General features: G+C 28.6%; 1 protein-coding gene across 1 annotated transcript; it reads left to right on the top strand.

Moving 5' to 3' along the window:
* Positions 1–17: 17 nt before the first annotated feature.
* LOC129959715 (transmembrane emp24 domain-containing protein 1-like) lies at positions 18–27185 on the top strand. Its single transcript, XM_056072604.1, has 4 exons — positions 18–216; positions 3723–3844; positions 13813–13996; positions 26949–27185. Exons 1-4 carry the CDS (start codon positions 31–33, stop codon positions 27183–27185), a joined length of 729 nt encoding a protein of 242 aa, XP_055928579.1. The 5' UTR covers positions 18–30.
* Positions 27186–27326: the final 141 nt, after the last annotated feature.

Genomic DNA, 27326 nt, shown 5'->3' with positions numbered 1-27326 from the left:
CCTTTTCTTTCCGTCAATCGAAAAGGAAACATGGTGGTCTGTCGGTGTATGTTAGGACTTTTTATAATTCTTCTTTACTTTGGGAAAGAAGTATATGCCCACGAGCCTAATTTTCATCTAGCAGATATGGAATTGATTACGGTTATAAAAGCAAGGGAAAAGGAATGTTTTTATCAATTTGCTAAGCCCCGACAAGCTTTAAGATTTGAATATAGGGTAAGTTGAAATTGATTCTGATTTGATTGTGCAAAGAAGTCATATAATGTTTTTTATTATTGTTTTAGAAAATGCACATTTTTATATTTAAAAATAAGTAAAGATAACATTTCATATATGATAAATTATAAGCTGGCCTTTTTTATTTATTTTCTTCTTGAGTTTTTTCTGAGAAAGGGAAGAAAATAATTGGTAATTGTTCAAACAGTCAGCCCGTAATAAGCCCTATTAAATGAAAGCATGTCTTTTACTCTTCCTTTTAGTAAAAAATTAAGCATACTTTGATTATCTCAAATAATTACTTGATAAAAGAGAGAAAAGGTGAAATTAAAAAATAAATTAATATACAATGTCACTTACATATGTACGAACATATATTTAAAATCCTTTAAATAATATTGTTTGAAGTAGAATTTGAGTGCCATTTTTTGATGGCGTGAATGCTATAAATAGATATTACATATTCTATAGTTTGCTTCAATAAAGGTATCCAAAGCTATTATGTGGCGATCAAGGCATCTGGAATGAAATCGGCTTCCGGTATCAGGAAGATTTCAGTATGGGTATACAAAGAATAGACTCAATATGCTTAGAAGGTTTGAGATTAGTGACCAGTGGTGTAATTAGGGTAGAGCAGGCAGGATCAGAATATTAGGCACAATTACGGGTACGCAAAATCGAGAAACATTTAAAAGAAAAGAACGGTTTTTTCCTTCCGCAACTCTCATTTCCTACATTCTTAAAAATGAAAAATGACTGAAAAATTTCTCTCTATTAAGGTTTCGAAATATTCATTTAATTTATAAATTTCCGAATTTTATATCATATTTTAAATTCCCTGCTCAAATTTCGTTTCTTACGTTTGCAATCGAGTCATGAACGTTCGAAAATACTTTTTTTATTAGCTAATCAGATTTTATTAGCTAATTAATTAATCAGCTAATCAGATACATCCCCATAATACTATAAATTACTGCACAGCGAACTGAATATATCATTGAAAAAATTAGTTTTCGAATTTTAAGATTTAGTAAAAATTATTTTTGTGCGAAAAAAAAATTTCAAAAATTATCATACAATCATCGAAATTTTGCTTTATTTTTATTTTTTAATCTAAGAAAAAGTAAAGTAAAATTTCGATGACACATAATAAAGTTTCAATAAATAGGAGTGCACATTCCCATTCCCCAGAAGATATACATATACCAAACATAATAATATTAAGTCAAAGGTTTAGGCTTATAATGCAAAATAGACAGACAGACACCTACATTTTCACTTTTAGTTTTTATAAAGATAATTGCACATTGATCATTAAATACTGACAGATGTTTCATCTAAAAGGCACATCAATAAAAATTATGTAAAATCATTTCGAAAGTTTTTGATAAAATTTTACTAAATTTGTTCAGGAAGTTGTTTTTTACATTAATACTTTAACCACTTACCAAAAACTTAAATAAGAAATTGGAATATTTGTTTGTGTAAAAGCCTGAATACAGTAGAAAAATTATAAAGCAAATATGTGCTCTATTGATCCATGAGTTGGAGAAAGGCATCTATCGTCAATGTTCTCGCGGTCTCCTGTAAAATAACAACACATAACACACATTTCGAGTAACTCATTGTGTTTCCAAGATATAATTTCAAATGTTTTTACCTATTTTGACTATATTTTATTGATAATTGGTGCTTTTATAATTTCCATATTTTTAATACTTCGTTTAATATATCTAAATGGGTAATTAAGAATGTAGATTTAATTTTTATTTCTATCTCTCCGGTAGAAAATTTCTGGAGTGAATGAAATTCCGGAGATAGCATTTAGAAAAAGAAATGGCACTGTTTCGATATGTGCTATTTTATGCAAGTAATCCTTTATTAAAGACTAAATAGACCAGAGGAAACCAAGAATGTTACTTGATACAAGATAAATTATCCATATGGAAATAATAAGTAAAAGCTCTAAAAAAAAATTTTTTTTTCAAGCAATAATATGATAATTTTTTGCCGATTTTTTACAGTTTGTTTTCTTTATATATTTAGGTAAACTTCTTTAAAAAAATTAGCATCTTTAATGTCAAACTTTTGTAAGAAAATTGTATAAAATGTTACGAGTTGAATATTAAATATTCCTGTTCAATAGATTTTTGTGTTTGTTTGTTTGTATATGAAAAAAAAACAAAAAAAAACATTCTATTTTCTTAAAATCTTTAATATTTGTTTCTTCAGTAATTTGTTTACCTTTTAGGAAAAAAAGTTGACGATTGTTTCACATGGTTAAAAAATATTAAAATTGTAAAAATATTGAGAATAAAATATTTTGGTGGATTTCTAAAACTATTATATAGTTTTTAAAGAAGCGTCTTAGTTTAGCATAGTTACCTTTACATTCTGTTTTGAAGCTATTTGAAGGTTATATCTTTGAATCTTGAACAGATGACGAATATGATACCTGCATTTTCAAAGTACCAGTGGATGCACATGTACTCGACTTATTAAATGCATACCTGACTCTACACAATTTTGATGGAATAGAATTTCGAACCCAAAACCCTTTGATCAGGAGGCCGAGAGTCTGCCACGGCAATCATATTAGATAACATTTTAAAGACATGTATTCCATATGGATAAAAATATGGTATAGACATGTATTCCATATGGTAAAACTTCTTAGATAGAAACATATACTCCTAAACATGAATGCATTTTGTTTTAGATATTAGAATATGAATATTAATTTTACTATTAAAAGCTGAACATTGATCCAAATATCAAATTTTTCAAATATATTTCTTAGATTGTATGGTACCTAATCAAATTTAGATTGATTTAATTTGTGAATTCATGCACATAAAATTTAGCATCGCAAATAAAAGATTGGTTGATTTAAATTATTAGTAATTTTACTGTTAAAGGCAAAACAGAATGTTATTCGTTTGCTTATTTTCATATATATTTCGTGAGTACGGTTGTACAGTACACTCCCGATTATCCGCGGAATTGGGTGGCGCGGCCGCCGCGGATAACAAAAATCGCGGATAATCCGAAAAAAGCTAAACACGGGTATAGCAAAAAAGAAAACAGTCATTCCAACTTTGAAAAATCGTTTTATGTACAATAAAACGTAAAATAAACAGCAGGAAATGTTTAACTAACGCTTAATATTTTAGTATATCACTCAAAACTAACCTAAAATGCATTTTGTTAATGAAAACAGAAAAGTGCTTTGTATTTACGAGAGGCGTCAAGGATACACAGAAAAATGAATACATATGTACTGTTTTAATACTGTAATGTATTATGTAATTACAAAAGCATAACTGTAAAACTGCACCTTTTTGAAAAAATTAGTCAAAAAAAAAAAAAAAACTTTGTGCGACAGACGCGGATAATTCGCACCGCGGATAACCCGCCCGCGGATAATCGGGAGTCTACTGTATTTGTGATTAGCTATTCATTTCACATACATTATTTTCAATATCAATTTTGTTTTAATTTTGTAGGTGGTTGATGCTGGATTTAGTAGCCTTGGCATTACACGAGATCTCAAGATCACATTTTACGTGCGTTCTCCAGACAATAAAGTAGTAGTGAAAGATGTGAAGAAATCCAATGGAATAAAAACGTATGGTAACTTCGATATGTATAGCAAATTTCTTCTTAACCGTTTTACTAAGATCAAAAGTATGCTTATGATCTTACTTGCAGTCTATAATTTATAAATTATGGTGAAATTACTGTCATAGTTTTTAAAAACGTAAAACTCATATTCATTGGAAAATTATGAATGAATTGAATGAGGAAGTTTCAAAAAAATTATAATAATTATAAATGTTATTCCATTTCTAATAATTCTAATCTAATTATTTTTTATCACATTTAAGAAAATTAAGAGTTGTTTGACTATTATCGAATAATCCATAAGATTTAATAAGATTCTGCTAGAGAAATTCATACAAAAGTGTACTTGAGCATCTAACTATAATATCTTTTACAATTTTTTTAAGAACTTGATTAATTAGGATAATCTTGTCACATACCACATTATGTACGTTATCATCTTGAGGTGAGTTGTATTTTCAATGGCATATTATGCCATTCTCAGATTTATGACGTTCTAATTAGAAATGCTACCATATATTCCAATGCAAAATTAAACATTCAGCTCAAGATTTGTAAATTACTACTTTTGTTTGCTCGTAGCAGTTTATTTAGAAAACGAGACTTTTAATTATTCTGTTATTGCGTTCGTGACCTCATAAAGGCGGGTATAGAAATTTTTGTCATAGGAAACATATAATTCTGTATGATAATGGCTCTATTTTTCAAAAGTCATTAATGAGTTCTGCATGTCAATTTCTTTCTTTCTGGGAAGGATGAATGTGTTCATTCTTTCTCGCAAAATATGCTTTTTAGTTCAGTTTAATTAATATTTTAGAATTTTTAGTAGATTTTATTTATTTAACTGGTCTTATTCAAACTTCGATCTCATAATACTTTTCTTGCTGAGATACCATATTTATTATTATATTCTATTTAAATATTTCACATAAATTTAATTGCATTCAAATGGTAAAATTCAGACTTAAAAAGTAAAATCTACGTTCATAGCTTCAGTAATGAAAGATCATCAGATTTTTCATGATCCCAATAAATACTGCAAAATTGGTCGATCTTATATTTTAAACAAAAACCATGAGATCAAAAAGCCAAAGGCTTACAATTGTTTTAGATTCCGAAGTTTTCTCGTGAAAAAACGAAAAACTTTAGATTTTATTCCATATATACAAATTTCTTAGTAGTATTTTATATTTATATATGATGCATTTCTTTTTTTTTAACTGAGTAATTTTCGAGATAAAGGCTTTTCTTGATAATAGAAAGCTTTAAGTATTTTAGCACTATTTTCAGTCTATGAAAAAGTTATATAAAAATATTATTAAACTCCTTTACAGATGACAATTTTTTAGTGTTAAAGAAAGATTAATTTTTGTTCGATTACTTTTTTCCATTTTTTGTCGTATAACAGACCACTCGATTTAAAAGAATTTCACAAGTATTTCTAAATTTTTTTTAAAAATTTATTCAGTTTCAATTTTTTTTTTTTACCAATTAACACATATTATTTGTTTTAAGAGTCGTTTTGCTCGCATGAATTTGCAAGTGATTCCTTGGAAACCTTGAAAGGGTTTAAGAGAACACCTGATACTCTTTCCAGAAAACGTTTAATACATTCATATGAACTACTTCTTTTCAAATCCTACGAATAAATTCTTATCTTTCAAAATGAAAAAAAGAAAAAAGACCGGGAAATACCCAGGCCTTATTATTATTCCCTTCCGTATCTGTGTTGAAGCATTGTAGCTTCTTACATCAGATGACGCGACTGAAGTCAAGGTCTTTGGCTCCTTATAAAGGCAAATGAATACTTAGCTCGTATCTTTCATATTGAGGACACATTGCGACATTACAAATTCGTTTTCCATTTCCAGATTTTATAATACTGAAATAAAATAATTATCAAAAGGTAGTCTCATCACGTTTCTCCAACCATGTACAGATTTCCAAATTAATGAAAATGAAAGTACGTCAAAGGGATAGTGAAAGTTCTCCATACAGAGTCATTAAGATGTATCTGTTTCTGAAAAGTCTGGAAAAAAAAAAACTAAAAATTCACTTTGAGGAAATGAAGGAAGAGAATTTTCTTACAATAGTATTAGAAAATAACAGATAAAAAAAAAAAAAAAACGATTTTTTTTTCTGGCAAAAGATGTATTTCTCCGGTTCTTCTATATAATGATTTCTTAAACTATGGATTCCTACCTTAAGTGAGGTCGTAATGTATAATTCTGTGGTCTCGAAAACTTTCACAAAATGTCATTTTGATAAGTGTTTAGAAATTAAAAGTACAAAATCCGCAATAAGAAGAAGATAAATATATATTGATCTCCTTATGAGACATTTAATAAGAAGGTATTGAATAACTGAATTACAAGAATATGCTGCTCATTTATCTTGGAGTGCAATACTTGTGTGTCTTATTATTTTCTGCAATTATAAAAACACTTTTCGGCCAAAAATGGTGAAGCATATAATTTTTTGAACAAAACCGCGATTGAAAAAATTTAAGAAGAATTTTTTACACTGTTGGTATTGAAAGATGAAATCAAATAATTTAATGGCATGATATAAAATAAATAAATAGAAACAATTGAGCATATGAAAGAATATCTCTGTATGAATATAATATTAACTCTCTTTCAACACTCTATAAATATTAAATTTTAGACATTATACATAAGCTTTTTTGGAAAATGGAAAAAAAGTGCTTTCCATAAGCTCTATAGATTTATTTTGATAGTGTTCCCGAGTAAAGTGTTTTCGGAACGTTAAAATTGCAAATTTATTCTGCCTATTATTTCGCAAACCATGGATTTGAACTTACGATTCCTCGTTACATGCTTGTAGCAAATGATATTGGAATTTATCGGAAATTATTATTTTCTATTCAATTGATCTAGTTTAATTTGTATAAATATATGTAGAGGAAACGGGATATTTGAGCAATGATAATTTTCTGAAATTCTGAGACAAATCGTTAATTATATCTCTATACGAATTTTTCAAATGGTATATTGGAAAAGAATCTTTCTCTTAAGATGGGTCACTGTAATAATGAGAAAATTGGATATTCAAAAAATTAAAAAAAATTAAAAAAAAAAAATTGCCATCTCCGGTAGGTTTGAATTCAACTCTTGAAATTAGAATTCTAAAAAAAATATTATAAATTAGAATATTTTTTTAATCTTTAGCTTATTTTATGCTATAATTTGATGTATGATTGGCAAATATTCATACATATGAAACAAATATCTCTATCTTAGGGTACCTGCCTTCATCTACCGTTAATCAAGTATCCCTAACCTTGAATCAAGTATCTCTAACCCAGGGTCAAGAGTACTAACCTTGGGTAAAGCATCCTTCCCTTTAGAGATACTTGACCCACGACTATTTCATGTTATTTATGTGCATAATGTTTAAACGAGATTAGAATCAAGTAAATATATGTTCTTCAAATTTAAGCCTTTTCTGATATTAACAAGAAAAATATTCCAGAAATAATAGAAAAAATTTAAAGTTAAGTCCAAGACCCTAAATACTCTTAAAATAGATAATCTTTCAGTTGAAGAAGGAATTTATAAGTTCAGTTATAATTAATCCATAATCTATTGTCTTTTATTCTAAGTTTTCCATTATATACCATATCCTTTAATTTTAAAATCCTTCCATAACCACTCTCTGTACTGGAAAAAGAACGAAGAGGCAGTAAGAGTGTAAAATAAAAAGGGAGGATTTAGATGAAATGTAATTTTGAATCTAATTCATTGATTCAGCATTATTTATGAAGTCTTATCCAAGTGAAATTTAGTCAAAACAATTAAGGAAATCAAGAGAAATTTAATTAAAACTTTGAACAATTGAATTAAACCTTGAAGTACAAGATTTATCCCTTATATACATATAATTTCTTTAAAAGAAATAAATTTCATATAAAGAAATCTAAGTAATAACATTTCCAATCAAGAACAGATTATTGTATGTTAGATCTGTGTAATGTAAAAGTGTAGATTCTGGTATACCCATATTTAAATTTTTTGGTAAGATTATTAATGTTTTACAGCTATTAATTTCTTAAATAATACGATAAAATTCAGATGACATTTAAACGTAGTTTCAGAAGATTCAATCATTATTTAATTTTAAAAAGATACAATAGCATTGGATATTTTAGCACTTTAGAAAATGCACTAACTTCAAAAATATTTAGATACCAAGTCTCTCATGTATTTACTTCGAGAGAAGTAAATAGGATAAAAAATAATTTTTCTATGTTTTATAGTGATTTTCATAGTGTTTTTAGAAAAGATGCTGCAAAATTAATTGCTAATAATTTTATTTTATTTTGAATTCGGGAATCAACAATAACAAAAAAGAAAACAAGGTTATCTATAGAATGTCTTTCATTATTTCGATTTTCTGCCTCCCTTTGGTTATAGTGTGAGATTTTTAAAGAATCCTACAGTGTATTTAAATGCTGTTTATTCAAATTTCTATGGAGTACTCAATAAGAAATTAAGAACAGCAATAAATCCTTCATTTTGATTAGGTTTTCTTACATTATGTTGATTAAAAAGTTTCATAAAGATTTATCGATAATAATTTTATTTTATTTTCGATCATTTGGGCACTTTTTCTATCTTCTATACATTTAGTGTGAAGCTGTGCACATTGACTTCAGCTAGCATTCAATATAATAATAGTTATATTTATCTTTCAAACTGAGCTTTGAGCGTTTGTGCCAAGACATTATGAATGAAAAATTAGGAAAAGTGATTAATGTAACGATAACGAAAGATTATTTTTAACTGAAAGACGAGACAGTCTGTTTCACTTCGGGTGAAAACATTTTCTTTTAATTTATACTATCGGCATGAATGTTTTCCGATTCATTCTGCATGAGTATAATTCATGTCTTCCAGTCCATTTTATAGAAGAGATATTTTCTCTCTTTTAATAGTTCTTAAAATCGATGAATTTTTGGAATTATAGTAAAATATTTTAGAATTCTTCACGCCATGAAAAGCAGATCTGCATGACCTAATGATAAAGAGTTCGTGTCCGTATAGACCGGAGAATATCAAATTCGATTCCACTAAAGACCAGATTTTCCTCGGATCTAAGTGAATCGAAATCGATTCATTTCACTTCGGGTGAAAACATTTTCTTTTAATTTATACTATTGGCATGAATGTTTTCCGATTCATTCTGCGTGAGTATAATTCATGTCTTCCAGTCCATTTTATAGAAGATATTTTCTCTCTTTTAATAGTTCTTAAAATCGACGAATTTTTGGAATTATAGTAAAATATTTTAGAATTCTTCACGCCATGAAAAGCAGATCTTCATGGCCTAATGATAAAGAGCTCGTGTCCGTATAGACCGGAGAATATCAAATTCGATTCCACTAAAGACCAGATTTTCCTTGGATCTAAGTGAATCGAAATCGATTCATTATTGGATGTTTAAAAAAGGGTTACTTCTTCAAGTGTGTTAATGGATGTGTGAGTTCCGAAAGGCTTGCGAAACCCGAGATTCTATATTGTTTTTCTTATGGGTTTTTATAGTAAAGAGTTAAAATTTTGTCTTCACTGGGCCCAAACTGGCACTCGGAACATTTAAATCTTCTTTCACCTCTAACTTCAGCTTCTTCTTTAATATTTCTTTCCTAAAAAAAATTTTTTTACGACTTTGAATGAACGAGTAAAAGTTATTCATATCCTTTTTAAAACGGTATTCCTCAATTTTCTCCTTTCGTGTTTTCCAGCTTTGCAACTATTACGTACGTCCTCTTAAGTGAATGTTGCAGCATATTTTTTTTTTCTTTTTTTTTGCGATGCAAAATGATATGAATGTAATAACATCCAAATTTATAAGCCACATTATCATACATTCAATTCTATATAGCCTCGATCTTTTGAAATTATTAAGCTCTTTAAAATAATTTCTAATTGGTTCATTGAGTACTTTCATTTTGTTTTGTCTTTTCTTTCTACTTTCCTTGAACGCGTTAAATTTCTGGAAATTTTTGTTCCGTTTTATATGCATCAATGGAAATCTCTAAAAATTCTGTTAAAATGTTTAAGCGCATTTAATATTTTGATTTAAATATTATGATAAGAACATGTTTGCTAGATTATTACGAGAGCAACCTTTATTTACTGTTGCATATAATGCTATGTTGTAATCATTACAACGTTCTGCTTAGAATCTTGCTTATCTCAGACCTTCTACCAAGTTTATACTAGCGTTACGACAAAAGAACTTTTGAGCAAAAAGTACTAATATTCAAATTTAAATATTTCTATTTCTTTCAATCTTTAATTAATTCCTATTTTAGTACGTAATATGATAATTATTTTAAATATTACTATTGATGAATACACTCAGAATTCTAAGTCTGGATATTAATATTTGAATAAAATAAATTCTTAATTCAAACCTGATTCAGCTAATAATTAATTTTTGGGCAGGTATGAATGTCAAATGAGTCAAACGAAACTCTAGAAATATAGTGACCTTGTCCTTGGAACTTCAGAATGTACCATGAATACAAATGAGGAAACATTTTCTTGTTTTTCTACTTCACATTTTAGTTTTCAGAGTCAGTGTTAATGGGCTTCCAAAGTTCGGTATTCAAGGAGCATTTCACTTTCTCCTAATCTTTTTTTTTTCTTATATTAGATCTACTATAGAAGAATACTCTTTATGGTCTATTTCCTTTCTTTATACTAATAAGAATTTCTGGCAAATAACATCAATTTTTTTAAGGATATTTCTCTCGTCTAAAAAACAATTAAAAACATTGCGTTAATTTTTAATTTGCATTCCTTAATATTATTTACAGTTACAGTGATTTTTATGCATTTTTATGTTAATTTAACTACTGATTTTTTTTTGTATTTGCATTAACGGAAGTTCAATTTTCCTTCATATAAAATACTTTAGACTAAGTGAATAGACGTCCCAGATTAATCTAGATAGCCCCGAAATTAAAGTGGATCTCCCAGCTGGGAAAAATTCCGGAATTTTTTCCCGAATTTTACTTACCAGTAGATAGTTTGTATTGATAATATTGAATAAATATAAGTTTTAAAAAGTTAGATTCAAAAGTAATTTAAATTCCAAACAATTATACAATAGTATTAAAAAAAAGGCCAGATGTCCTATATCAATAGAAAATGTACTGTTCTTTGCCACTAATCCCAGACTGAAAAAAACGTCCTCAATTTGAATTAAATATCCCAGATATTCCTGTTTTTTACTTATCAATGAATAGTTCATATTAAAAAATAAACAAATAATTTGAAAAAATGAATTAACATAATTTTCAAAAGCGTTAGCCTTCTCAACAACTAAACAAAGCTTATGGGCTTTAATATCATGGATAAATTAGTCTGAAAAAAAATAATGGAAGTCAGTCCTGCATTTTAAAATAGATAACTTTTTCATTGTTACTGAATCTTTATCTTATTTTATTCATTTATTTGCTTATTTTTTAAAGTTTTGTCCAATATCCTCTATACCTTTCTACAACAATAGCCTAGATTCCAACGTCGGTTCTCGGACTGAAGTTAAGAAAATAAGCCACTTCCCTTAAGCTGAAGATCTCCGAAATTAAGCTAAAGTTTAAAAATTAAAGTTAACATTTTTTTCAATGTTTTATATCATTTAAACCAACTTTTTGGAAATGTTGACTGATATTCCAAAACTAGAATGAAATGACTTTTCCTTATGTTTTGTTGATATGTCAGGGAACATATATTTCCACTTAATTGTATCTAAAGTGCATTTGCTTTGATATCTGTTTTGATCCATACTCTGCATTAAATAGACTGGTAATAATTAGTTCAAATAAGGCGTTTTTTCATTATTAAAAAAATTTCTTATATTAAGTTCAATCCAAAGTTCTTATTTTTAAACAAAACAAAATTTTGTACGTTGAATCAACATAGAATCATCAAAAAAACTTATTGTAAAATGCTGCTCTTACCTTGCATTCTGAATCCTTTCTTACATCAAACTAATTTAGGAAGTATGAAGCAAGTTTATCATACATGACAGATAACTATCATCAGATGTAAAAATGTTTTTACAAAAAGAAAAAAGAATGGAAAATATGAGGCAATATCTATAAAACTAAAGCAAGTTTCTAATTTTTTTACGTAATTTTGAGCATACTTTATATGTTCGTATGGAAAAATGAAACTTATCGTGACAATTGCTGAGTTTTTCTGCGATCATGAAGTATTTGCAATTGTCGCCATCTATTTATTATATTCTTATTAGTGTGAATGACTGCATAGATGGGAGATATTCAGATTTCATTACATGACATAAAAGAATCAATTTAAATTTCATAAAAGAAGTTTTGAATAAAACCATTAATAAAGAATTTCATTTTTAAAAATGCAGTGCCAACTTTTCTTTTTATTGCAATATTCACATTTTTGCTTCCAAAGATCCTTTTATTACAATATTCTCCTTAGGCAGATCGATTTAGAATGCTAGTTACTAAATGAGTAATTTTGTAAAAAATACAATTTTTATGTATTATAAAATTATAGGATAATGCTAACATTCTGCCAAGTATAATTGGTTACTTTTCCCTATGTTCCATCACATTAATTTAATTATTATAAAATGTATAAACACAAAGCGTTTTTTAATTGTGTTCAGATATGGATATCGCGTATTCATAATAAAAAATAAATAATTCATTTTAACAAAGTGAATTAAATAAAAAAATATTGCAAACAAAAACCATTAACATATTGATTAAGTTAAAAATGTATTGAAATATGAAACTAAGTTGAAAATTTTATTAAAAGAACGGCCTCATATTGTACCTAGGACCACAAAATGCCTAACCTTATATTATTTACTTCCAAATAATTAATTGAAATTACTCAGTGTAAAGTTGTTCAAACCGTTTTAACATTAAAATTTATTCATCTTTGACATGGGATTAGAGAGCAATCTATATGCTAAATTGATTCAGCCAAGGAAAATCAAAAACGAGTAGAAGATCTAAATGCCTTTACAAAATAGCATGTCATTCTTTTTTTTTTTTTTTCTTTAATTTCGAGTGAAAACAACATATTTTTCGTTTTGAATTCTTCTGGATGAAAATAATTTTCTAAAACTCTAAAATTTATCTGTTCGTTTCTTGTTTTTATATTTATGAAGGATTATTCTCTCCTCCTCCCCCACTTTTTCTCCCATTTTCTTCTGGAATTGTGAGACCTGTCAAAAATTCCATATAAACTGTCTCATAAAACAAAATCTCTACTTGATTTGTTCAAATCTTTAATTCCGGTCAAAAATGTCATGACAAGAAAAAAATCTTTTACTCCATAATCATACTTTAATATTACTTTTGAATAGTGCGCAAAATTAATAATCTCTAAACGTTATTATAAAAATAAATTAATAAATATTTCACCATGATATTGGGAAAGTAGATGCAGATTAAAGTTATATTTCAAAAAAGATTTATGTAGTTACGGTATTTAAAACCTCTCCTGAATCCAAAGGCCTTCATTTTAGATAAGAAAGGCAGGAACAAATATAACTTGCGAATGCCAACCTGACTATTAAACAACAATGTCTGCCTGATCCCAGCCAATTTCATTTTGACATTAATAATTTCATAAAACTAGCAAGATATGTGAAAATAAAATTAAATGAAATTAATAAAAATATAGAAAACTACCTTTATTTGCAGACATTCCATACAATCTAAAACTTGTATATAATTTTACTTAAACGAAAAATTTTATCTGAATTCACTACCGATCCGGATCATACATGTTAAAGTTTTCTGCTCAAATATGTGCACTAAAAGCACAGCTTAACCCATTCGATTTGATTTCGCATAAATTGCTAATTTTCTTCCAAAAAATGTTTCTGCACTTTGTAATATTTTACTATAAATTCGTTTAATATATATTTGTTCTTGAATTATTTTTTTAGGTACGAAATCAAAAAAGCAGGTGATTATGAAATGTGCCTCGACAACTCTTTTAGCCAATTGTCATCAAAAACTGTTTATTTTGAAGTGTCAGTTGATGTAAGTTCTGCAGGATACAGATGGACTATGATAAACGAATTATTGGAATCTGATCAGAAGAGAAATGACACTATTAGTCGACTGAAAGTATGACAGATGTTTCATTATTTAAGTAATCTTTTATGAAATAAGTAAATTTAGATTGGAAATAATTATCCTCAAAACCACTTTTCACAGTGTTTCTTTTCCTTTACACGCTGAAAAACAAATTACTTTCTCTAATAGAATAAAATATTTGTCGTAATCAGCTGAGATGAAACCAAATTTCATCAGAATAAAAGGAAAAGTAATATTTATATATCTTTAAATTATAAATATTACTGAAAGTAGAAAATGAGATAAGAGATGATAACAACAAAATATATTTTTACGATAACTCAGTTTTCTATCCTAAGTGGGTAAAAGTATGTACTAAGTGGGTACTTTTATGTATTGATAGACAAATCTGTTTTTTTATCTTTTAACTGAAATATCGGTAATTAGTATTGTTAATTCGATTAAGTTTCTCAGACGAAGAAAAAATTTTAGTCTCACTTATACAATTTTCTTCTTCTTAAACATGTTGAAATATGTTATTTTTACTCAAACCCTATTCGAAAGAAACTATTCCATTCAGCTGACTGATCAGTGCGAACACTTTCTTAATCATAATTACAAAATAGTTTTCTGGGATAACGATAATTAATCGAGTATTTTGGGATGTTCCGGAAGGAGAGCAAATGTCAGTGGTGTATTTTTCACTAGGCTTTTTCCTAGGGCCGCTATGCTGAAGAGAGGGGCACAGGGAGACTGATTAAAAAATGTTAATAGCTAGTTGCCACATAAATAAATTTATAGAAATTAAAAATGTTATATTATAATATATTAGGATAATATTAATTAGGATAGGATTTAGCATATTATAATTTGTCAGGTTCCTGTCTGTTTGATTAAGTTCACTTGTTCATTACAGTATTTATAAATACCAAGTGTCTGCTTAATTGCATATGAACGGTTATTCCGCGTAGTCATGAGTTATTATAAATTAATAAATAAACAAATAAAACTATAAATTTTTACAAATAAGTATAATAGAAAATAATTTAAAATAAAGAATAAAAATGTTGATAACGTTTAAAATGTGCTAAAATGTGAAACTAAATTAGTTAGTTTATTAAAAGAAGAGCCTCAAAATACCCTCTGCCAAGGACCGAAAAATGCTTAAATCCGCCACTGATAAAAGTAAACATTCACTGAAAAGTGTTTCTGTTGTACATTAAAGAAAAAACATCTAAAGTTTTGATTCTTTTTAAATTCAAGAGAATTTACAACAGGAAAAGACTAGAAAATTGTATTTTGGTGAACTCATAACGATCAATTATAAGAATATTTTATTTATACATTTCTAAGAAACGAAGTTAAAAGGAAACAGATGTCGAAATTTCAGGAGTTGTAATAGTAAACTTTTGTAATATAACTTAGATCATTCTCTCGTAAAGAATTTCCGATTTTTTTGAAAATAATTTTTTTAATCGATTCCAAAGAAAAACCCCTGCATTTTTTTGCAAACAATAGAATGTGGATTTTGAGTTGTTTCGCAAGATTTACTCTGTTAATGAAGCTTTATATTTTTCGTAAACATTGTCGTCATTACATTTCTCTATAACGGCAAATGTTTTTGGATAATACGCATTTAAAAGCTATTGATGTAAAAGAATTTTCCGTTCAAATGATTCATTATGCATATCTTGACATTCATTTGGTAGCAGCAATAAGAATTTATTAAACATCATTGCGCAATTGAATTTTGACACTATCTGAAATTCCGGAAACTGCAATTAGTATGTACTGTTAAATGTTCCGTAGCTGATTGATTACAGTAGACTGATGTACGACGCGTTTAAAAGGTCACGTTTTGTACGAATACGCATTATTGGAAAACCCGCAGTAGGATAAATTTATCTCACAGGAGTCTATTCAAAATAAAATAATCTCACGCAGGATTAATGTTTATATTAAATAAATTTGCCGTAATGCTCAGTTTCCCGTAATGCGTATTCATTGACCGAGTGACCTTTTAACCATGTTTATAAGCGTTTGTTTTATTCATTGAACGAGTGACGTAATCAGTTTTGTTTATAAACAAAATATTTTTTTTAATATCCTCTTCTATACGTGTTGCTCTACCTCGTATTCGTTTTTTTTTTTTATTCTGGCTAGCCATTTCGTGCAGTCTGTAGGTGAGTGAGGAATCATGATTGTTTTATATTCCTGTCAGTTTTTTTTCCCTTGTCGTTTTTGTTTTTCATAAGTAATAGCTGATCTCGATTTTTTTTAAACCAAATTTGTTTGATGTGCAAACAGTCAATAATTTAACTTTTAGAATCGCATGTTGCTGCGCCTAATATTAGTTTTCACGAAGTGTCTGTTTTAAAAGGAGAAATAAACAAAAAAATATTCTTATGTTTTGAAGGGATTATTTATATGCATTTTTTTGCTTCAGTTAAAATACAAGGCATATTATTAGGCCTAACGTCGAACATTTAATACACATTTGCTCGTATGAATCTTGTTATTTGAATTTTGTGGAGTAGTTCATCAAAATAATTTCATCACATTTTTTTAAAAATCTTTTAAAGAAAAAAGAAGTAAAACTGTTTAAATAAATTAAATAATAATTTTGAAATTTGAGCAAAAAAGCAATATCGCAATTCATTTGTACTTGTTCACCCCTTTACTGCATGCATGCATCACTTACATTTTTGACTTTTGAAAGATAATTTTGATAATTTTGTTGATTAATTCATTGTATAATTTACTTAACATTTCTGATTTTAAGTAACACCTTTTTGAACGATAATCTATTTATAATGAATGAATTAAATTATATTCAGTACTAATTAAAAAAATTATTTTACTTACTTACATATATTGATATCGATTTACGTCATTACTGATTTAAATAAAATTGTAGGATTAAAGTTCATTGAAATTAAACAGCATGAACGAATGCATTATAATTTTTTAGTCAAGTTATTAATATTCAGAATAATTCAAAACAGCACAAATGGCTATAATATCCTAGTTAATTGTGATAAACGAAAAAGAAACAAACAAAATTAAATTCCATGTAGAAGGTTGCTTAAAGTTTTGTTTGTGTGCATAATTTTTTATCTATGTCACTTCGCTTGATCACTTGGGCAACGTCCATGCAGAAGTCCACTTCTTACCAAACACTACGAAACATGTTCGCAACAAATCTTTCAATAACCACTTTCAGAGCATACATACAGCTATCTAAATTTTCCAATTACAGTTACAGATGTAAATCTATAACTGTGATTTCATTTTAATAGGATTTGTGGTAGTCTCTGTCCTAACACCTCATTTGCATTAAGAAAAAACCCGAAATGAAAATGTCCATAGAGAATGCTTCTCTTGGTAGCGAAATCGACTGTTGTTTAAGTGTTTTTATGACACAGGATAGTCACAATGAACAGTTATTATGCACACAAAAATTACAAACTTGCTTCCGAATTGTGCTCAAATTTTTTCTTCTTATCATTTTTTGCAAAAAAAGTAATAGTCATTTGTAATCGAGGCAGCTATTTTGAATTACTTTGCATATATATCTATTTAAAAATTTCGAAATGTTCTTATCTTTTAGTTCATGGAAACAGTCCAAATTGTTCGCAGAATATTGCATTTTATTTTTCGGTAGTTATTGGTTAAGTAATTTTCATGGATTAAGATCTAACCCTTTTCGGTGCACTACCCTTTAAATTTTAAACTCGAACAGAAAAAAATTGTTGATAACCTACTTAGGCCTATAGGAGTGCATAGATTAAATTTCGTCAAGATTGTATATATCATTTTGATTTTGGAGGGTGTTCCATCGGAATCCAGTGGAACACGGCGCCACTAGAGCTCTCAAAAGTACAACTAAGCAAACATTTTTTTTAACAGATTTGGCATGCGCGAAGGTGCACCACAAGGAGGCATTCTCAGATTCGTTATTGGAGGGCAATTTTTGGAGCATTTTTGGTGTTTGTATATATAATTTAAAAAATATTTACACTATTATATAAAACGAATGTTATCGAAACTCAAAATAAAGAGCAGGAAATTCTGTGCAGCTCTAAGTAAAGATGACCAAGGCTGCTAATAAACACACACACACACACAAAACTTCGGATCCATAGTAAGGGTTGGTCATTTCCAAGAATTCTGGCCCTCCTTAACACTATTCCTTGAATTGAGTTCAGTTTCCACGAAAAAATGAGAACAGGATATGAAGACACAAATGTTCTCTTCCCATCATAGCCTCTCGCCTAGTAACACTATCGGTGCAGTGTTCCAGCTAATGGAACACTTAATTTTGTCCTATAATTATGCGTATGCTTTCTATAAAAATTTTTTAATGTATAATAAATAGTTTAAGATACAGCCAACAAAATAACACTGAAATTATTTTTATAACAATTATTTTTTACTAGAAAAAAATTCCTTGAAAAAATTTAGGCCTTTACATTACGTGCTATAGTTGAAAATTATGGATTAGCTTGATTTAAATTGCCATCTATTATTAAAAAAGAAGATTAAAAGTGAATCTTAAACATATTTTTTTTTTCCATTAATAGTTGAATTTAACGATTTTAGAAACAAGCGAAATTAAGTGTTCCATGTAGTGGAACACTGTGCCGCAAAGAATTCAGGAGTAAGAAATATGGGCTAAATTAAATCTGGAATGTTAATACGGAACCATTTTGACTTCTGTCCCCTCAAATTAAAATTCTACCTCATCTGGGAGAAAGAAGAACCTCCTCCTCATTGTGCAACCTACTGTCCTTGACAGAGGAGAAGACCAAATACCATACGAGTATTATCTGCCGTAGAAGGTCGGGGTTAAAGTGACATCTCGTCTTAATAGAGGTCGTAGTTGGGAGTCCATGGATGGATTAAACTATCTCGGGGGCTTTTAGGCAATTGAAGTCTTGAAAGTCTCCTTCTCCTTCCCCTTTCCTCACTTTTTATATATTTTTGTTGATTTTAATTTTATGATTATATAAACAGTTTAAAGAAGCAAACTTTGATAAACTGAAATTGCGGATCACTTTCATTGATTTGGCTTCAGTACATTGCTTACGAAAAAAAAAAGTGCAAAATTAGTTTTAAAGGGATTATTTATACAAAATAGTTAAAACAAAATGAACAAGAAATTTTTTAACACAATCGAATTATATTTATTTATAGGAAAAGGCATTTTTTAAAATTATACTGAAACGTAATATAAAATTTACAAAAGATAATTAATTAGGAATGTGGTTAGAATAAATTTCCAAAATTAAACGATATTTGATTTTTAACTTGCATAAACTCTAATGCAAGGTCTTGGTCGTCATAAATTCAAGAAAAATGCGAAATTAAATTTCTTTGAAATGCTGCAAAAAGTATCGAGGCCTATTTTACCTGTTCAACAATCCGGCTCCGAGGGTGCTTGATTTTTCGTTTCCATTCAGCTTAATATAAAAGGTGGCAGTTAGAATCCTTATCTCCATTTTGCACCTTATGGGGTTTTGATATAATTTTGCTTAAGATTGTATAATTGCTGATAATTTTTTTTTAACAAAGCGTTATAATTCTTGTTATAGAAAGTTTTAATTCTCTGTCAGAGAAAGTGCCAAAAAAGGAAACAAAAGACCTTTACAACCAGAAGAATTCTTGTTCTATTGGCACACAGTATAACATTTTAATAACTGATAGAATAACAAGTAAATCCTGATAATGATTTTACTTATAATTTTTTGAGATTGATTTTCAGTAATAACTTTTTAATTAATTATCTTTTTTATAAATACTTGCGAAATTTATATTTGCTTAGCACTTTGAAAAGGCATTTAAAAAAAAAAAAGAAGAAGAGCTTTTTCCTCATAAATTTTAGGAATTCCCTCATTTATTTCGTCTCTAATATTATGATAACTTTTATTTTGCCCCTTTATTTACATGATACTATATTAGTGCTTTTGCATAACTACCATACTTTTACATTATATTTTACTGCCTTAAACAATATTATTTTCGTAAATGTTTATGAATGTTATTTTCTTCAAAAAAAAAAAAAAAGGAAAAATCAACTTTTAAATTTATAACATTTGAAGAATAACAATATAATATTTGGTTTTACTTATTGTAGGCATTATTTTGTTATAATAATATTCAAACCTTGTTTTAATTATACTTTGCCTATTTGCTTTTGTTTTAAAAATGGCCAATTCATATTTACTGGGCCTTACCCTACTCTTTTATAATCACAAATATTGTTCTTCGAACTCATGTATTTGTAAATAATTACAATCCCTAAGAAATAATCAAATTTGTTTATGAAAATGATATTTATGCAACAATTGTTAGTACTTTAATAAATGAAAATATTTCTTGCTTAATTAAATACACTAACATTTCAAGATGGACTAATCTTTGGGTCAGAGGGAATTTGACTCCACGTTTCCCGTAAAGGAGTTCATGAGTCACCTTATCATTCCACGATGATAAGGTGACTCATGATGCAAATTCCGATATCCATTCAATGATCATTATGAGAAAGATAGAGTAAGAATGCACTTTTACTTTTGTAAAGCTAAATGCAATAGATCGGCGGTCAACAGTACTAGCTTATTTAAATAGAAACAGAAAACTTCTCCTTGATAAAATACAATAGAAAATGATTTCCGAAAAGTGGTGAAAGGGGCGGGTGCGATAGAACTCTGCCCTCCAGATTTTTCCCCCAAGGTGCAATTAGTTCGTTATTCGGCAATATCTGAAGGTGCATGATATTTTATTTTTCATGTTGACGACATTTGGATAAATATGATTATAGTTAAAAAAATATCGTCAACTTTTGTTTCACAAGTTTGTACTTTTGCGAAATATTTACAGACATTTTGTTTAAGTAGTTTAGTTATTAAAGAAAAAAAAAAAAAAAAAAACATGGAGCCTCTGCGAAATCAGCAAAACTATGTTTGCTGTGAGAAGAAAATGTCAATTAAGTTCCCTGTGAATATAATATTCTGCAAAATCGACTTTTTTCTCAGAAATTTAAAAATACATTATTTTTGTATAGACGAGCAAATAATTCGTCTTACTTTTAAAATATATATTGATTCTTTAGAATTAGCATATAATACATTACATAAGCAATACGATTAGTCGGTAAGTAATGATGATGCTAAAAGAAGTGAAACGATGATAGACAATATTACTAAATAGAATTAAATGGAAAACAATTGCATGAAAGTTCTAAATCTTAAAGATGAAACAAATGTTGTCTAAAAAAAAAAAAAAAAAAGTAAATTTTGTAAAAACAAAATTATTTTTATTAGACTTTAACAATTTTTTGAATCGTATATGCACTTGATGCATATACAATTATGATTAATACAATAATGATTAAGAAAAAGCAGACGAATTTTGAGTAAATAAACCTTATTTTCCAAAGAAAATTTTAAACTCCAAATTAACAAAAGGAGGTTGCAAAGTATGCTGCTGCCCTGAACGCCAATCTTGAAGGTTTATTTAATGTTTTGAATGGGAAATACTTATTAATATTTTATTAATGTTAGAAAATAAAAATAGCATGGAGAGTATCTTCTGTATCTCTATGAGCCCGGCTAGCGTAAAAATTCCAGTGCCTGAAAGTCCTGAGCCGTTTTTCGAAGACGGAAATAGAATGGAATCGTCTTTTCCTTCAGAGAAATAACAGGAGGGGGACACCTATTGAGCTATAATTGAAATGCGCGGTCAGTTTTTACTCCCATGTGGTTGTCGTTTGCGGTTTGAAGGAAGGGTTTGCTTAATTTGTTGTTGCTGAATTTACACTCGCACGTGTTTCGACAATTTTAGACGCATTTTTTTGTTTGCATTTTATCGTTGCTATAGTATTAAGAGAGTAAATTTTAAAAATAAAATAAGGATGAATTAATTAAACATAAAACATTATTATCTTCAAATTTCCTTCAGATGTTTTTTTTTTTTTTTTTTTTTTTTCAAAAGTGTATTTTCTTACTTATGAAGTATGAAAACATATGATGATGAAAATAAAGTTGGGATTTTAAATTTGTATTTTAGAATTAGTGTTTTTTAATTATTTTTTAAACCCTTAAAAAGCATATAAAAATTACCATGAAGTCTTCAAAGAATGGGAAATTATTTTAGCAACAAAAATCTTGAAAATTCAAGCTTTTATTTCATAATTATTAATAAAATAATTTAAATTTATTTATTAAAATAAAATTAGGCATGTTTTTATTTGCTTTTTAACTTACCCAAAATATTTTTACAAACTTTGTAGATATAGTGCAATATTAAATAAGAAAATATGCAAATAATGGCTCGAAAAACTGAAAGGAATCTAATGAAAAGTTTAAAAAAATGTATCTTTAAAATTTATTATTTTACCAATATAAAATTTAAAACTTCTCTAATTACCAAATATCAGCCGTAATATAGAATGCAGTTTGTAAAAATCTCTTCCCTTCTGCATTGTATATTCAATTCCCTGAAAAACTAATTCAATGAAGATGATCGCGAAGAGTATCTTAACACAATTCTACATTCTTTTGCTTCTTCAAAAAATATCTATTTTTATATTAGTACATAAAGTACATAATTGGGCAGTGCTCTGGCGATATTTTACAGAAAAAATAATTATCGTTATCGGTTCCTCAAAAGGTCATTTTATTTTATTCTCATAAAAAATTCCAGTACGTGTAGAATTTTTACAGCAATTCAAATTAGACTCTGAATTAAAATTAATATTTTTTATTTAATTTCCTAATTAAAACAATAAATTTTATTCCAAACAGCAAGATATTTGTATTTGTATAAAACTGAGAAGTTTTGAAAAACAAAGTAAAAAATATGTTAAGATTGTTTGTAATTTTCACACGCATGTAGACATTTATCAATCGTTTCATGATTTTTCAATTATTTTCACAGAAGTTACTTCAAAATTGAAACTGAATGCATCAAATTTTACTTTATTTCTAAATTCTATACAGCAATCGATTTAATTAACAGTCACCATATTTTTTCTAATATGTAAATTGTAAAAACGTGAAGAAAGGAACAGTAATTGTCGAAATTTTTATTTTATATCTAATTGAGGTTTTTTAACAATGCAATAAATTTAGAAAAATCGATTTGTAATTAAATAAGGTATCAGTAAAGAAAACACGAGTAAACAGATTTTGAAAAAATATTTGAATAATCAGTGTCAATAAAAATAAGTCAAGAGAAATAAAATAGATTTTTTTATTGATAAATATATTAAAAATTGTGATATCTTAAGCATAAAAAAACTGAAAAACTTATGGCAATCGTAATAAAACGTTTTAAAAAAATTCAATCATTAGATTTAGTTCTTCTTAACTGATAAATAATGTTTCATCCCCTTAGTTACTATCAGACGTTTGCAAGCATAGCGGACTTGAAAAGCCGCTCATCAATCAATGTCAAAGTCAGCGGACCCCCCCATAGCGAGCATATGGTGCACTCGTCGCGAAATACCTTTCACCCCTTAAATTCACCTAAACGCCTCAAAGCGCCTGAGTCAGGCCCCTGTTGAACGGGGCGAGTTAGGGCTCATAGGTTATATGCTTCAAGAACTGTCCATGTATTTTTCCAATTCCTAGAAATTACACAAAGGATTTACAGTGAAACTTGGTCAGTTGGAATGTTTTTAACTCAAAATCGTGAGTAATTCAAATTTTTTTCCCCCTAGTCCTTGAACTTCCTATTAATATAATGTTAAGACATTTTGTATAATTTAAATATATTTTGTCTAATAATATAATGTATAACCAAAAGTTATAATCTAAACATGTTCGTAAATCGTGTTTTTAGAAAAAATTAATGATCGTGAAGAAGAATTTTTAAGTCCTTTAATTTATTCGAAAGATAGCAGGAAGTTTTGTAAGCGAAAATGAAAATTCAATGATGGAATATCCATTTCTGTCAAATTCAAAGCTTTCTTTTTCACTTTTATTTTCCTGTTATTGCCAGTGAACTTTAGAATTTAATTTAGCCGAATCATTATAACATCTAAACTAAAATTTTGGCACACTTAAGGCAGTCATTTTTTATTAGTCAGTAAAAAATGACTGCAGTCAAGAATTTTACTATATTTGTTCTACAAAATAGTGTTAAGTAGTTATTAAAAAGAAAAAAAATCACTATTAACATAAGTTAATGAAAATTTTTATTTTTAAAATCTGCTCTTATTCATCTTATTACAAGGGTGTTCAAATGAAAAGGTACGAAACGACACTGTAGGTATAAATGAAGACTTTATTCAAAGTATACACCTGAGGTCTAAGCACAACGATCCCATTGATTAACGAGCCGAAGGATTCCTTGTTCCTAGAATTCCTGTGGCCGTGACGAGACCCAATCCTTCACAGCGCCCTTGAGTTCTCCGCCAAGTTGAAGCGCTTCCCTTTCAGATGTTTTTTCAGGGGACTAAATACATGAAAATCGCAGGGCAACATGTCGGGGTTGTAGGGCGTATGGTCGATCTGCTCCCACTTGAACTTGGCCAGTTTCGTGTGTGTGATCCTGAAGACGTGTGGACGCGCGTTATCATGGAGCAGAACCACACACTCCGTGAGTAGCCACGGTCTTTTGTTCTTGATGGACCTACGTAGTCTTCGGAGTGTCTTACAGTACACATAGGAGTTAATGGTTCTGGGCTCGAGGAATTCAACAAGTAGCGGATCTTGGAAGGTGCTCTTTATAAGAGCCTCTACTCTCTCCTGCGCATGCGGGCGTCCGCGCATGCTCTGATCTACGCCGAAGGCTCCAACCGCATCCCTAGATGTCTCGCTACGTTCTCCCATAGCGGCATAGGCAAATATGTTAACGGTTATGTTGTTACGACGTTTCGTACCTTTTCATTTGAACCCCTTGTACTAATTACCTTTTTCCTATAATTTAAGAAATTTTTCACATTATTAATGTAAATAAAATTAATAATCATTAATATAATAAATATAATCTTTCAATTTTCAATTAAAACTGATGTCAGTCGAAATTGAAATTATACTCCATTGTACGAACATATCTGTAAATTTTAAACCTCGTATATATATATATATATAATTTTTTAATCAGAAAGCAGTTTCGAAGACAGTGATGAGACTTTCGATTTTTTTGACGGCGTTTTATTTCATACCGGAGAGACACGCATTATTACAAGCAGGAGCGACGAGCACACACACAACACAGAACTACACAGAGCGAAAAGAAAGACACGAGGGCAAGCTGATGAACATTTTATAGCTGGTCTTATATAACATGAGATTTCGATATGGATTTCTGACACGTGTCGATTCCGATGGGAATTTCTCACACGTGTCGACCTTGATAAAGGAAACAGAGGGATCCTTTAGAAGAATCTGTTTACATCAGCGATTCTCTATCCCTTCACTTGGCACGTGGGAACCGCTGATGCAATCATTTTTGCAAAGCTTCGGTTGAATTAATTAAATAGAAAATGTGGAAAGGAATGAGGAAATAAGAGAATATTTTAGAATGACTTTGACATGGGCTGAATTAGGCTAAAAAAATTAGCAAATTATTAAGATTAAATTAAATTTTCAAATTATATATATATATTTAAACCCCCACCGTTCCTCCAAAACTGAGAGGATTGCCATGTCCTTGAACGATTTGCTGATTCATCATTTTGATAGAGTTCTCGACGTTGGACAATACCGTTGGAGAAAATCAGAATATTTTCCTATAAGTGTCAAAGGACCTGATTAATGTCTGTCCCTCAAGGAGTTAGTATATCTCCAGGGAACTTAAGATTTTTATTTCAGAAATTAACTGTTTAAGAATTTGCACACTTGTCCTTATCATGTAGGTTTTGCCAGTGTAGCCATTCGTAATCTTTATACTTTTAATCGCGAAACTCGATCGGTTTATTTTTTGTGAAATATTTCTTTTAAATGAATTGTCACCACTTAGAAGTGTGTACCATCATAGATGAACTAGAAATATACAGAAGGCTACCATTTTTTTACTCTTCTGAGGCTAAATTGTTTCCGGATAGCTTGAAAAATTTGATTGTGAACCCTATTTACGATGTTTAACACCGCCTATTTTTAACAAAGTTTCAACAAGAAGTAACACTAAAATAGACTGATAGATGTTAGATATTCAATGCTCAATGGTTTTTAATAATTTGCAGTCTTCATTTACTCTTTATCGCTTCTTTCAATAAATAAATACATAAATAGCGTCTTTTAATAATATCAGAAAATCATTACTAAAGGAGACAAATGTTCTAATTAATCTTATACCAATTATTTACAAAATTGGAGGCAAAATATATTGACCAATTTTTAAAAACAATTATTAATTGTTTATGTTTTAAAATTTATTACTAGTTTTTTTCCTTGTTATTACTTTCATTAGTTACAATATTATGTCAGTTTCATTTTTTTCCTGCTTTTTTATTATCGTACTTTGTTTTATTCTGAAGCAAAAATGTAATTATTTTTCAGCTTTTGATGCTTATATTTTAGGCTGGTTAATAATGAAATGGCATATATTAATGATTATGTGCCATTTAGCTATTCTGTTTTTCTTTTTCCTACTTTTTTTTCATCCAATTTCTAAAATATGTGATGCTTTAATTTCTTTCTCAATAGAATATTTTGAGTCAAAGCACTTCACATGAATACACATCAAATGTATTGCTTCTATTTAATTTTTTTATCCGTTGAGCTTCTTGCAGGAAGGGAAAGAATGTGACAGAAACGAAAGGCAATTTGACATTAGATGACATTCTTAGTTACATTTATGATATAACTATACCGTGTAAATATTCACTTAAGTGAAGTTGAATGTATGCACAAAAAATGCCCTTTTTAATTGAAAGCGTGTAAAATAAATGAATGCGTGTTGATCCATTGCTTATTTGATAAATGAAATTTTAATAAATATATTTAGCACGATACGTCAAGAAAATAACTTCAAATAACATCTGTAATTTTTTCAGAGGACCGTAAACAAAGTAAAAGATGACCTGGAGAATATCAAACATCATCAAGATACGTTCCGGGCTGTAGAAGCAAGAGATATACATATTCAAGAGAAAAATTTGACAAAGGTTAATGCCTTTTCCTCTTTGACGACGGTTTTCATTATGCTATTCGGCTCATTTCATCTTTTTGTCTTGAAAAGTATGTTTACTCCGAAAAGTTTGCTGTACAGGATTTTCAAACGTTTGTGTTGATATTTTGTCATTTTTTGTTGTTGTGTTATGCTTATTCGAATATTTGTGTTTTCAGAAAACAATAAAAATATTTCAGCAGAAAATCGTTATTTGATTTTTGAGTGATATTGAGTTATTCTTCCTTTTTTTTTTTTTTTTTTT

This window comes from Argiope bruennichi, chromosome X2, assembly GCF_947563725.1.
Source record: "Argiope bruennichi chromosome X2, qqArgBrue1.1, whole genome shotgun sequence".
Lineage (NCBI taxonomy): Eukaryota > Metazoa > Arthropoda > Arachnida > Araneae > Araneidae > Argiope > Argiope bruennichi.
The sequence above is the reverse complement of the archived record's forward strand: the minus strand, read 5'-3'. Positions and strand labels throughout refer to the sequence as shown.

Coding starts and splice junctions, on each gene's coding strand:
- LOC129959715 (XM_056072604.1), top strand. CDS start 31: ATGGTGGTCTGTCGGTGTATGTTAGGACTTTTTATAATTCTTCTTTAC. Junction 217..3,722: donor CTTTAAGATTTGAATATAGG/GTAAGTTGAAAT, acceptor TTAATTTTGTAG/GTGGTTGATGCTGGATTTAG. Junction 13,997..26,948: donor ACACTATTAGTCGACTGAAA/GTATGACAGATG, acceptor TAATTTTTTCAG/AGGACCGTAAACAAAGTAAA.